Source organism: Ornithorhynchus anatinus, chromosome 17 (genome assembly GCF_004115215.2).
Source record: "Ornithorhynchus anatinus isolate Pmale09 chromosome 17, mOrnAna1.pri.v4, whole genome shotgun sequence".
Taxonomy (NCBI): Eukaryota; Metazoa; Chordata; class Mammalia; order Monotremata; family Ornithorhynchidae; genus Ornithorhynchus; species Ornithorhynchus anatinus.
The window spans coordinates 35961192-35975436 of NC_041744.1; the positions used below are offsets into that span (position 1 = coordinate 35961192).

At 47.9% G+C, this 14245-nt stretch overlaps 1 protein-coding gene across 11 annotated transcripts in view; it reads left to right on the forward strand.

Annotated features, from left to right (window-relative positions):
- BBX (BBX high mobility group box domain containing) overlaps nt 1-14245 on the forward strand; it is a 193071-nt gene that overhangs the window by 47048 nt on the left and 131778 nt on the right. For 2 of the 11 annotated variants that reach the window (XM_029082900.2, XM_029082909.2), the window contains exon 1: nt 8466-8820. The exons of 5 other annotated variants lie outside the window; for them this stretch is intronic. In XM_029082900.2, the coding sequence (XP_028938733.1) occupies nt 8761-8820 (60 nt within the window). In that variant the 5' untranslated portion in view covers nt 8466-8760. Of the gene's footprint in view, nt 1-8181; nt 8440-8465; nt 8821-14245 lie in introns of those variants that run through there. 4 more of the 11 variants (XM_007657324.4, XM_007657330.4, XM_029082907.2 and 1 more) reach the window with 3 other exon arrangements.

A 14245-nucleotide genomic window follows, 5' to 3' on the forward strand; every position in this document is an offset into this window, starting at 1 on the left:
TGTGGCCTTGGAAGAGGAAAGGAAAATTCATTCTTTTCCAATATGATTTTTAGCCAGCTTTTGTGGAATGAACATTTTCAGAGCAAGAATGTTTAGAAGGCTGTTGATTTTTAAGTACAGACAGGTTTCAATAAGTAGCCGTTGAGAGGGGCTGTTGCTTTGCGGTTAAGGGATTGCGGTGGGCTTTCCACGGTAAGTAGCCAAAGTTCATAGCCCACATCCATCCGAAGGCCAGCAATTAATACTAATTATCAGATTGCTTTGAAAATAAGCGGTTAAGCGGAGGAGGTGGATCACTTCCTCCAGTTATCAGGAGGCGTTACCAGGTAGAAAACACTGCATCCTCTTCCATTCCTTAAAATTGGTCTCCTCAGATGAAGAACAGTGCTGTGAACTAGCCCGCCCACGGCTTCTTCACACCTGTCCCTACTTCTCCCTGGATCCATCAGTCAGTGGTATTTATGGAGAGCTTACCGAGTGCAGAGCGCTGTGCTAAGCACTTGGGAAAATATGATTTAACAGAGTTGGTGGGCATGTTTCCTGCCCACAGCAAACTTCCGGTCTAGAGGGGCTGGCATCCTCCTCAGTTTAATTTCACCACACATCTCGAATGGTGTCCTGCCTCTCCAAAATTTTGAGGTAGCCCTACAGATTGCTATTTTCATCACCATCTTCGTCGTCATTACTGACTTTTCCCTGGAATGTGTGGCTGTCATCATGGGCACACAGGCTAGGTTATATCTGGGAGGCAGCGTGGCCTCATGGAAAGAGCACAGGTCTGGGTGAAAGAGGATCTGGGTTCCAATCCCCGATCCTCCCCTTGTCTCCTGTGTGACCTCGGGTAAGTCACTTGACTTCCCTGTGCCTCAGTTCCCTCATCTTCACCGTCGGGGATTCAATATCTAGTCTCCCTCCTTCTTAAACTGTGAGCCCCATTTGGGACCTGATTATCTTTTATCTACCGCAGCCGTTAGAACAGTGCCCGACACATAGTGAGTGCTTAACAATTGTTGTTATTATTATTATTTTGTCATTTGGAGTCTTGTCTTCTCAGAGAGTATAAATCCTCTGCACAGTTTTGTGTTTAGCAATTTCAGGAATCTGTTCTTAGTTCCTTTTGAGTGCCATGGCCTAGTGAAACCAGCCTGGAACTGGGAGTACCGAAAGATCGTAAGCTCCTTGTGGGCAAGGAGTGTGTCACCTGCTTGTTTGGAATTTCCCAAGGATTGCACCCACTTGGGTGCTCGGTAAACAGGCTTGGGAGTCAGAGGTCATGGGTTTGAACCCCGGCTCTGCCACTTGACAGCTGTGTGACTATGGGCAAGTCACTTAACTTCTCTGTGCCTCAGTTACCTCATCTGTAAAATGGGGATTAACTGTGAGCCTCACGTGGGACGACCTGATTACCCTGTATCTCCCCCAGCTCTTAGAACAGTGCTCTGCACGTAGTAAGCGCTTAACAAATACCAACATTTTTATTATTATTATTATTATTGAACACTATTACCGCTATTACGGTGGAGTCAGGAAACCTGACTTCGAATCCAGGTTTCCCGAGTCTGCTGTAATAGTACTGGCTTCTAATCCCGCCTCTGCCACTTGGCTGTTGTGTGAGCTTGGACAAGTCATGAACCTTCTCTCTACCTCAGCTTTCTTATCTGTAAAATGGGGATAAAATGGAGTGAAGCAGCATGGCCTAGTGGATAGAGTATGGGCTTGGGAGTCAGAAGGACTTGGGCTCTAATCCTGGCTCCGCCACAGGTCTGTTGCGTGGCCTTGGGTAAATCACTTCACTTCTCTGGGCCTCAGTTACCTCATCTGGAAAGTGCGGCCTAAGATTACGAGCCCCATGGGGGGATGTGGACTGTGTCCAACCGTATTACCTTGTAGCTACCCCAGTGCCTAGAACAGTGCCTGGCACACCGTAAGTGCTTAACAAATACCATTTAAAAAACCAAACACGATCCCTGCCCTCAGGAATTTCTCCCTCCCACTTAAACCTTGAGCCCTGTGTGTGACAGGGACTGTGTCCAGTTTGCTTAGCTTGTCTCTTCCCCAGTGCTTAGCCTAGAGTCCCACAAAATCTCCCCATTCTTAAGGTATTTTTAGAGTTGAGCAGAAAGTTGTGTTTCATGCCCTGTCAACCTTGTTGAATTCCTTTGTTCTGCTCCAGATTGCGGTGGTCCTATTTGCGCGTGAGTTTTTTCGGGACTTCTGCCTTGCCCCTTGTTTTCATGTGTTTCCATAGTTTTCCAGTCCATACCTTGTCAAAGTGTCTGATGATAGTTCATTGGATTACTCAATAGCGATCTTCTTCCAGTTGGCCAAGGCAGCTTTCGGCGTGGAAACTTGGGAATTCTCAACAGTCACGTGAATTCTGGTCAACGGGAGATTAGAATTAAAAGTTTTTTTGGGTTTTTTTTTAAGCACTTTTCTCCTCCTTCTTGCTCTCACTGGTATTAATTCAGATTTGCTTTAGAGTAGACATTAGTTAAAGACGTTTCACTCAGGAAAGTAACATACAGCAGAGTTGGTAGACACGATCCCTGCCCACAGTGGGAAGAGAACAGACTCGGGAATCGGAGGACCTGGATTCTATTCCCGGCTCCTCCACTTGTTTTCGGTGAAATCACGGACAAATCACTTAATTTCTCCACGCCTCAGTTACCTCATCTATAAAATGGGGATTAAGGCTGAACTCCAGGTAGGACAGGGACGGTGTCCAACTTGATTATCTTGTATCTACCCCTGGGCTTGGTACAGTGCTTGGCACATAGTAAGTGCTTAAATAAATACTAGTTGGGCTCCTCTATCCTTCTTGATGTGGGAGCAAGAAGGTTGCAGGGACTTGGCGAAGGGAATGTGTCTGTTTTTGTTATCTTGTTCTCTCCCAAGCAGCGCACTGCACACAGTAAGCGCTCAATAAACACAACTGAATGAAGAAACTTGGGGAACAATGAGGAGGATGCCCCAAACCTGCGGTAGAAGAATGAGAAATCTGGAGAACTTTAGTCTCATCCCTATGGCACTTAAGTTCACATTTATAATTTTATTTATTTGTATTGATGTCTATACTAGAAGTAACTTAGAATTAAGTTTTTTGGGTTTTTTTAAACCCCCTCTAGGCTGTATGCTCACTGTGGGCAGGGAATATGTCTGTTCATAGTTGTCATTCTCTCCCAAGTGCTTAGTACAGTGTTCTGCACTTATATATAAATGCAGTTGAATTGATAAATGAATGAATGATCCAGAGAAGTTCACCAGTGTCCTCGCTCTCCTATAGTGACTGGAGGAGGTGGGGGAAGGGTGGGGAAGGGGTGGGGGTGTTGAAAGTGCACCCTCTCCTCCATCTTCCCCTTTCCCTCCTCCCCAGTAAGGTTGCATGTCTCTCCTTTGCCTCCCGATGGGTTCTGCCTCCTTAAAACTCCATTAGGATCAGCCCCTGGATCCCAATTCCCAATTCAGTTCCCCTGGATCAGTGGAGTGAGATCTGGTTTACTGTAGACCATAAGTCCTTCTAGACTGTAATCTCACTGTGGGCAAGGAATGTGTCTACCAGCTCTGGTTGTTTTTGGGTTTTTTTTTAATGGTATTTGTTAATCAAGCAATTGCATGGGCAGAGCACTGAATTAAGCACTTGGGAAAGTACAGTACCACAGAACCAGCAGACACGCTCCCTGCCCATAATGTAAGAGCATACTATGTGCAAGGCACTGAACTAAACACTCAGGATCATCGGTTTGTTCATTCAGTTGTATTTATTGAGCACTTTCTGTGTGCAAAGCATTGCATTAAGCACTTGGGAAAGTACAATATAGCAGCAGGCACATTCCTGCCCGAAACAAGCTCACAGTCTTGGACATAGTCCCTGTCCCACATGGGGCTAACAGTCTGAATCCCCATTTTACAGATGAGGTAACTGAGGCCAAGAGAAGTGAAGTGTCTTGCCCAAGGTCACCCAGGAGACAAGTGGAGGAACCGGAATTTGAAACCAGGTCTTTCTGACTCACAGGCCCATGCCCTGTCCACCAGGCCATATTGTATTGTAGTAATAATTAAAATAATAACTGTGGTATTTAAGCGCTTACTGTGTGCCAGGAACCGTACTGATCACTGGTGGGGTGTCTGGGAGGGCAGGGAGATTCAAGCAAATTGCACTGGACACAGTCCCTGTCCCACATCAGTCTCGCAGTCTTAATCCCCAAATTTACTGATGATGGAATTGAGGCACAGAGAAGTGAAGTGATTTGCCCAAGGCCACACAGCAGGCAAGCGGTGGAGCTGGGATTAGAACCCATGACCTTTGACTCCAAGGCCCGTGCTCTATCTGCTAGGTCATACCATATCGTATCATGTTGTGCTCTCCCAAGCACTTAGTACAGTGTTCTGCAGACAGAAAGTGCTTAATAAATACCACTGACAGATTGACTACTCTGGTGTGTGAAGTCAGTGAGCATCGAGCAGGGGCCAGAAAGATTGCAGTATGTGATCTCAGGGAGGCAGTTCACCGCTTTTCTTCCTCAGAAATGTTATCTTCCTCAACGCCCGAAAACTCCTGGCAGCATTGCTTGTTTCCAGGAAGTGTCTACCTTGAGAAATGCCTACTTTTCTTAGGCGTGCCTTTACACGCCAATTTAGCATTTTATTCGGGAGAGAATCACGGCTTTGCTCAGATTTCAGCGAGTGTATTGGGCAGCAGACCTTCTGGGTTGTCTCAATTCTACGTCAGGTTTGCTGAGAAGCAGCGGGCCTGGGAGTCAGAAGGACCTGGGTTCCAATCCCGGCTCCGCCGCTTGTCCGATGTGTGACCTCGGGCAAGTCCCTTCACTTCTCTGGGCCTCAGTTACCTCATCTGTCAAACGGGGAGGGAAAACTGTTTGCCCCATATGGGACGAGGACCGTGTCCAATCCGATGAGCTTGTATCTAGCCCAGCGCTCAGTACAGTGCCCGGCACATAGCAGTTTACAAATACCAATTAAAAAAATTGTGTTGCTTATTTCACGGGGCCATTGAAGTCCACTACTGTCGGAGGCCATTGTGGAATGTGATTCTTCCTGGGCGGGATGGTGGGAAATGGCCGGGACCATAGGAGGATATAGAGATTTTTGCGGAGCACTGTGACCAAGTGGTCAGAGCACAGGAATCGGAGTCAGGAGGCCTTGGTTCTAATCCCAGCTTTGCCACTTACCTCCTGTGAGACCTTGGGCAAGTGACTAAACTTCTCTGGACTTCAGTTTCTGTGACATGTCTTTCCTCTTCCCTCTTAAGACCGTGAGTAGGTGTGGGCCAGGGTACTGTGTCTGATCTGATTATGTTTATATTGTTTTGTTATGGTATTTAAGCACTTACTAAGTGCCGGGCACCCTACTAAGTGCTGATTATCTTTTATAATAATAATTGTGGTATTTGCTAAGCGCTGACTGTGTGGCAGGATAGAGAGAAGCAAATCGGTCCCTGTCCAACTTGGGGCTCACAGTCTCAATCCCCATTTGTTAAGTGAGGTACCCGAAGCCCAGTGAAGTGACTTGCTCAAGTCCACACGGCAGACAAGTGGTGACGTTGGGATTAGAACCCATTACCTTCTGACGCCCAGGCCCACGCTCTATCCACTGTGCCATGCTGTCTTCCCCAGTGTTTGGCCCATAGACCGAACATAACAAATATCACTGCTGTTGTTATGGACTCGAGAATTATGTTTTCTAGCGTGGCAAGTTGTGGATGTGGTTCTTTACCCTCAAGGAACGAATAATATAGCAGAGGAACTCCAGTGTCTATGGTTATGTAAATTTAGAGTTAAGGATGTCATCTAAGTTTCTGGAGTACTGCTGATAGACTTTATGGTATTCGTTCAGCGCTTACCATGTGCCAGTCACTGTACTAAGCACTGGCATAGATACAACCTAATCAGGTGGGACATAGACCCCGTCCCACATGAGGCTCACAGTCTTAATCCCAATTTTCAAATGTGGGAATTGAGGCACAGGGAAGTCAAGCGACGTGCCCGAGGTCACACAGCAGACGAGTGGCCGAGCTGGGATTAGAACCAAGTCTTTTCATTCAGTCAGTCGTATTTATTGAGCACTTGCTGTGTGCAGAGCACTGTACCAAGCGCTTGGGAAGTACAGTTCAACAACAAATGGAGACAATCCCTGCCCACAACGAGCTCACAGTCTAGAAGTGGGGAGACAGACATCAAAACTAGTAAACAGGCATCAGTAGCATCATTACAGATAAATGGAATTTTATATATATATATATATATCAGTAATAATATAGAATTATAATTATAACTATGTACATATATACTTTCTGACTCCCAGGCCCATGCTCTATCCACTAGGCCACGCTGCTTCTCGAAACGTCCCATTTCTTTGCATAAGCCTCTCATTTGGAAAAGTTCTAACCCCAGCTCTGGGAGCCTCGGTTTCTCATCTGTAAAATGGGGATGTTACCTGCTATCCCCACCTCTTAGACTGTGAACTCCCCATGGTATAGTGACCACATCTGCTCTATCTGTCCCAGCACTTAGTACCCCAGTTCTGACTCCCAAAGGAAGTGGTTATTAAGTGAGGTCTTTTTTTTTTTTTTTTTGGCCTTGTATTTTGTTTTCCCAGCCAGCTTCTAGAAGAATTCCAATTACGAACCCCAACCTTGATTCCTTTTACAAGTTTAAAGCATTTTCACCGTCGGGGTCTGCCGTGAACATCGTTATCAGCATTGATGGCCAGCAACAACAGGCAGGTTGTGGCCAAGAGGAGAAGGGAAGCATCAGGACTGTGGGTCTGAATTGAAATTATACATTTTTACCACCTCTCTGCCACATTTCTTGTAGGGGAGGATGTCTTGGTCCTTGTCCTGAGCTCAGGCTTATTTGACTTTTTATAAAATGAGTTCTTTAATTTACGTGCTTACTGTGTGGCAGGTTCTATACTAAGCACTGGAGTACAGGGAAAAAAATTGGGTTGGTCACAGTTCCTGTGCCAAATAGAGCTCACAGTCTCAGTCCCCATTTTACTGATGAGGTAATTGAGGCCCAGAGACGTGAAGTCAGGCAGTCATATTTATTGAGCGCTTACAGGGTGCAGCGCACCGTAGTGAGTCCTGAAGAGAGTACGGTATAACAATGAATGACCCGCCCGAGGTCACTCAGCAGACGGAGTGGCGGAACTGGGATTAGAATTCGGATCCTCTGTCTTCTAGGCCCGTGCTCCTCCCACAAGGCCACGCTGCTTGTCATTTGACTTACGCCCTTTCTGTCACCGCATCTCCTCCCTTTCTGCCACAGACTCAATGTGCCGGGCCTGTATCTGCTAAATTCTTCATTCATTCGGTCATATTTGAGCGCTTACTGTGTGCAGAGTACGGTACTGAGCACTTGGGAGAGTACGATTCAACAATAAATTCTACTGTACTCTCTCAAACGTGCAGTGCTGTGCGCACAGTAAGTGCCGGATTAGGACGACCGATTGATGGCCGCAGGGGCTTGGCTGGGCAGAGAGAGAGGATGTTGGACTCCATGTGGGGAGACTTTTTTGTATCAGTTTTGATTTACTCCAGTAGTACGATCTCTCGGTTCCCCTGGCCGGATCACGGAGCCCAGCTAGGTAGGATTGGGCAGAAGCCGGGGCCCTTAGGGTCTCGACAGATCAGAGCGGAGGTGGCTCGACGGAGCCGAGGCTGGGGCGTATGCGTGTGTGTGCTGGGAGGCTGACATCGCTTCCCTTGCGCCGAGGCACCGTCTGAAACCATGGTCAGGCCTTCCGTTTGGAGGGTGCCACGGTTCCCCAAATTCCAGCCTTCCGCCGAGCGGGGGAGCGAAGAGGTAGCCTAGATTGCTGGGGGAGAGCAGAAAGCAGCGGCATTAGATTGTCGATCGGTCACTGGTATTTATTGAGCGCCGACCGTGTGCAGAGCACCGCACCAAACAGTTGGGAGAGTACAACAGAGAGGTTCCCCGCTCGCAGCGAGCCGACGGTCTAGAGAGGGAGACGGACCCTGGTATAAATAAATTAGATTATGCTGCGAATAAGTAACTCTAAGCAACCAGGATCCTCTGGGCTGAGCTTTCTCTGCTCCGCCCCATCCCTGCTCTCTGCTGCTCCGATCAGCTTCCTGCTTTTCACGCAAGCCGTGCTTTCAGCGAGCCAGAGCTCTTCCTCCCAAAACATTATTTTCACAAGTCTAGGGCAGGTTTCGTGCCGGTGGCGGGCGGGCTGATTGTCATGGCTCCTTTTTTTTTCCCTTGCTTCCTCTCCTGGAACAAAGTAAAAGGGGCCAGCTGACGAGGCAGAATCATCCCGATTTTTTTTTGTTTTGTTTTGTTATCCCATCACGCCGGGGTGACCAGCAGAGCTGTAGGTTGCTGCACTGAAAACATTTCTGAGGGAGCGTGTGTGCTGGACAAGCTGAGAGGGAGAGCCACTGTCTCTGACGACACCGTGAGTCATCGGGCGATCGATCCATCGTATTGCTTGAGCGTTTACTGCGTGCAGAGCACTGTACTAATACAGACAGTCCTTCGCGTGTATTTACAGCCTCGGTTCTTCCTCCTTTGAAAACGAAAGAAGCAGTCATTCCCCCCTCTGCCAGCTCGAAGTACACACTCCCCGCCGCCGGCCCGTTCTGACGGCCTCCCGAGTTGCTAGTCCGCGTTTCCCTCACGGCCCGGAGCCGGGGGGACGTGGGGGCTCTCGGGGCGGCGGCATGGCCGAGGCGGAGAGAAGGATTCCTCTACTTCACTCCCCGGGCATGTGACCACGATGAAAACCGAACTAAGCGAGGTTCTTCACAAGCAGCGGAGGCGAGACCTCGGATTGGAGGTTTGTAGCTGTCAGGTGGTTCAAGCGAAAGGGGATTCTCTGTCGATGGCAAAACCAGAATTTGGGCTGTAAAGTTTCGGAGAATTCTATTTAGAAGAGGAAGCGAGGGGCCGCCGAGCCATCCCGCTTGTAACGGATGGCCTCTCACGGACTTATTAGAGAGGGGCCTAAAGGAATTTAGATATACGGTGGGAGCTTTCCTCTCTCGCGAAATGAGAGTAGATGGAGTATGTCGGAATGGTATTCCTGAGTGTTCAGAACAGGAGATTCGACACGAAGCACGTTTCCACAGGAAAGGCAGAGAACGACGTCTGCGATGGCTACGGAATTAGGGTGCCGGTTCTAGAGAGTTTCCTCGAAAACTGTGGTGTTCAAAGTGGCAAAAATTGCGGGCTGCATCTATACAGAGATATTAGATCGTGTGCAGGTGGGCAGTAAACCACTCCCTGAGTGAGGTACAAAAAGATTGGGGAGATTTTACCGGAGACTAAGGATGCTACAGAGTAATAATAATAATAACGATTATTTGTTAAGCTCTTACTATGTGCGAAGCACTGGGGGGATACAAGGTAATCAGGATGTCCCACGTGGGGCTCACAGTCTTAACCTCCATTTTGCAGCTGAGGTAACTGAGGCACAGAGAAGTTAAGTGACTTGTCCAACGTCACGCAGCTGACGAGCGGCGGAGCCGGGATCAGAACCTGTGATCTCTGACTCCCAAGCCCGGGCTCTTTCCACTGAGCCACGCTGCTAGACTAATAACGTTCTACGTACAGAAACTTTTTACAGAATAGAGGGATTAAATCGTATCTTCTTAAATCTGTACTTGTTCAGAGGAAGAAAAGGGATAATGTTTGCTCTTGAGTCTTAAAAAAATATATTTGTTAAGCTCTTGGCAAGAACCGGGCACTGAACTAAACGCTGGGGTGGATAATAATAATAATAATGTTGGTATTTAAGCGCTTACTATGTGCAGAGCACTGTTCTAAGCGCTGGGGTAGATACAGGGTAATCAGGTTGTCCCACGTGAGGCTCACAGTCTTAATCCCAGTTTTACAGATGAGGTCACTGAGGCCCAGAGAAGTAAAGTGACTTGCCCACAGTCACCCAGCTGACAAGTGGCAGAGCTGGGACTCGAACCCATGACCTCGGACTCCCAAGCCCGGGCTCTTTCCACTGAGCCACGCTGCTTCTCTTAATTTGGATGCAAGCTAAGCAAGTCCCTGTCCCGCATGGGGCTCACAATCTTAATCCCCATTTTAGAGGTGAGGTAACTGAGGCACAGAGAATTTAGTGATGTGCCCAAGGTGACACAGCAGACAAGTTGTGGTGAGGGGGAAAGGGGGCGGTTACCAGCAGGGAAGAGGAGACTAGGAGCAGGTGGGAAGAGGTGATAGGTAACACTGTAAGGTCCTTGAGGGCAAGGATCACGGATGCTAATTCTGTTGTATTGTGCTCCCCCCAAGCACTTAGTACAGCGCTCTCCAAAGCAGCGCGGCTTAGTAGAAAGAGCACAGGCTTGGGAGTCAGAGGACGTGGGTTCTAATCCCGCCTCCGCCACTTTCTGCTGTGTGGCCTTGAGCAAGTCACTTAACTTCTCTATGCCTCAGTTACCTCATCTGTAAAATGGGGATTAAAAGCGTGAGCCCCACGTGGGACAACCTTGATTACGCTCTGTCTACCCCAGCGCTGAGAACAGTGCTGAGCACATGGTACGCGCTTAACAAATGCCATAATTATTACCGTGAGCGCTCAGTGAATATGACTGGTTATAAGATCCTTGAGGATAGGGATCGTCTCTACCAATTCAAATTCATTCATTTCATTCGCTCGTACTTATCGAGTGCTTACTGTGTGCTGAGCGCTGTACTTAGCACTTGGGAGAGTACAGGATAACCATAAACAGGCCCAGTCCCTGCCTACGAGAAGCTTACGATCTAGAGGGGAAGACAGACATTAAATAAATAAATTACAGATACTCCCAAGCTCTTAATACATTGCTCTGTACCCTGTAAGTGCTCACTCAATTATGTGTATTGAATTCTTCCCAGGTGCAGAGCACTGTACTAAATAGCTGAGGAGCGTTCAATATATGTGGTGGATCGATATGTTTGGACGGTTCAGTGGAAGGAGCACGGGCTTGGGAGTCAGAGGTCATGGGTTCTAATTACGACTCCATCCCTTGTCAGCTGTGCGACTTTGGGCAAGTCACAACTTCTCTGTGCCTCAGTTATCTCATCTGTAAAATGGGGATTGAGATTGTGAGCCCCACGTGGGGCAACCTGATTACCTTTTATCACCCCCAGAGCTTAGAACAGTGCTTGGCACGTAGTAAGCACCTAACAGATACCATCATTATTATTATTATTATTAGCGATTGATAGTATTGGCAGTAGGGGAAGCCTCAAAGCACCGCCGGTGGAAAGAAAGTCAAAAGTGCAGGCAGTTTCTCCTCCGTTGACATAGGCGCGTTCAGCCTTTTCAGACAAAAGAAGTTTGGTCTCCCAGCTTCCTCTGGAGAGTGAATTTTACTTCTGAGATGAAAGAATAGCCACTCATCGGATGAATCCAGAGCAAATGCACCATTAAAAGGTCTTAAGCAGTCCCACACAAGTCTTTCTCTCGGCATCGGGGGTCTTCTCGGCTCCTTATTGCTTCTTGGTGTCGGGATATGGGGGCTCGGGGACGGATGGTTGCTTGGAAACGCAGAAGGTCTTTTCTTCCAAGTGCCCTTTTGTCGTCCGATGGTTTTAGCCCATGCAATGACCGTCCCTCCATAGACGAGGACCTGCCATCTCAGGGGAGGGCAGGAGAAGGTTGGAGTTGAGCACTAAGATCAAGAGGAGCGTGGCCTAAGGGATAGAGCACAGGCCTGGGAGTCAGAAGGACCTGGGTTCTAATCCCGGCTCTGCTACTTGTCTGCTGCGTGACTTTGGGGCAAGTCACTCAGCTTCTCTGGGCCCCAGTTACCTCTCTGTAAAATGGGGATTAAGACCGTACCCAGGTGGGGAAAGGAACTGTGTCCAACACAATTTGCTTGTGTCTAGCCCAGCGCTTTGTAAAGTGCTTGGCACAGAGTAAGTGCCTAACAAATACTGTTATTATTCAGAATAGAGTTTATTCCTCATCCAGATCACTGCTTCCTAAACTCTTCCATCCTGGAGTTCTTGGAGGGTTTCCAATCAATCAGTGGGATTTTATTTATTGAACACTTACTGTGTGCAGAGCGCTATATATTTCTTCTTCACCTCCTCTTCCTCTTCGTCTTGGAATTTATTGAATGCTTACTGTGGGTAAAGCGCTATATATGTCTCCTTCACCTCCTCCTCCTCATCCTGGTATTTATTGACTACTTACTGGGTGTAGAGCGCTATACTAAGCCCTTGAGACTTCCTTAGCCCGAATAAAAAGAGGATCCCCAGTTATTGTTCCATTTGGGTTGGCAGCACACCTTAAAGGAGTCGTATTTATTGCGCTACCGAGTGTAAGGCACTGAAGGCCCTCGAAGTGGAATATCAGCCCAAGACCCGTTCCCTGCCCACAAGGAGCTTACCGTCAAAGGGAAGAGGCAGAACACAGCTGAAGAGAGCGGAGAAAGCCAAAGAGTAGGGGGAAATCTCCCCACCGTCTTATCAGACCCGCAATATGCCGTTTCCATTGCTGCTGGTCCTGCAAGGCAGTATAACAAAGAGTGCTGACACTTCGGGATAAAGGACTAAATCCTTCCCCCCTCCTGTGCGGTCTCTCCCGCCTTTGCCCCCCAAACTCTCCCCTTCCCTCCTGTTTCTCAGTTTCCACATCTGTTTTCCTCGCCAACATAAAGGAGGAGTGAGGAGCAATGGAAAGGTCCACAGCAGCTTGACCCATTGATTGTCCATTCAGTCATTCCAGCATATTTATTGAGCGCTTACTCTGTGTAGAGCACTGTACTAAGCGCTTGGGAGAGTACAATGTAACCATAAACAGACACCATTCCTTGCCTACAGCGAGCTTGACCTTCGGATATTTGATAGTCACTCCAACCCCACAGAACTTATATACGCATCTTTCAATTATTTATTATAAATTATTTCTTCATTTCAATGCCTGCTTCCCCCTTAGACTGTAAGCTCAGTATAGGCAGGGAGCATGTCTGCTAATTCTGTTGTTTTGGACTCTTCCAGGGGCAGAGAACAGTACTCTGCACATAGTAAACGCTTAATAAATACCACTGATTGATTGAATTGGGCCCAGCCTCACTGGAGATTCGAGCACAGCAAGATCAGGTTCTGTGGCCCCTTTCCTGACCATGGCCCCCCCGCCCCCAAAATCACCTCACATTGGGCCCTGCCGGAAGCCAAGGGAGCCTCTGATGCCGTCAGTCGGTGGTATATATTGAGCACTTATGTGCAGAGCACTATACTAAGTGCTTGGGAGAGTACGGTATAACAGAATTAGCAGACATATTCGCTGCCCACAACACTGGCTGCCCCAAGGAATAAAATGGGTCCCCTCAGGCAGGGCTCCTAGGGGCGCAGGGTAATTGAGAGAGAGTGTGACTATTGAGCTTTAAGTGGATCGCTGAAAAAGGAATCCACTAAATCCAGGAAAATTGAGGAGCGATGGGCACTCTCCACCGAGGTTGCTATTTGCCTGGTTGCACGATTTCATTTAAAATTAGTAATGGGCCTCAAAGGCTAATTAAATACCAAGTGCGTGGTGAGCCGGGAGGAACACTAGAGGGGAGAGTAGAAGTGCACTCTGGTATTGTGGTATTTCTTTTATTCCAGTATAATACCATTTATTTTCTTACAAATTTTTGAAGCCAGGAGGACCTCATTTGTGCCTCAGGAAAATTGGATTTCTAGGTACGTTATCGGCTGTGTGGGTTACTCCCGTTGATTGTAAAGTATAACTGTTTGATTATAGTACAGTGCTCTTCACAGAATAAGTGCTCAAGAAATGCCGGGGATTGATAGAGATCAAGCAGAAATGCCGAGGTTTTGAAGAACGGTGTTTTTTACCGCCGGTTTAATTTGCTGGACAGAACTACCGCTACTAATGATCCTATTTTTTAAGCGGCTACTGGACTAGAAGCCTTGCGGCTTAGTGGAAAGAGCTTGGGCTGGGAGTGAGGAGACTTTTTCTAATCCCGGCTCAGCCACTTGCCTTTTCTAGGTCCTTGTGCTCTGTGCCTCGGTTTCCTCATCTGTAAAATGGGCATTCGATGCCTGCTACTCCTCTTGCTTAACCTGTGAGGGACAGGGACTGTGTCTGACCTAGCGGAAGCAGCGTGGCCTAGTGGATAGAACCTGGACCTAGGAGTCAGAAGTGAGCAATAAATACCCTTGATGGATTGACTCGGGATATCGTTGGGCTAATATTCATGCAAGCTTTCGGGAAGCAAAGTGCTTCGATAACTACAAGGTAGGCTCCCGATGATGCG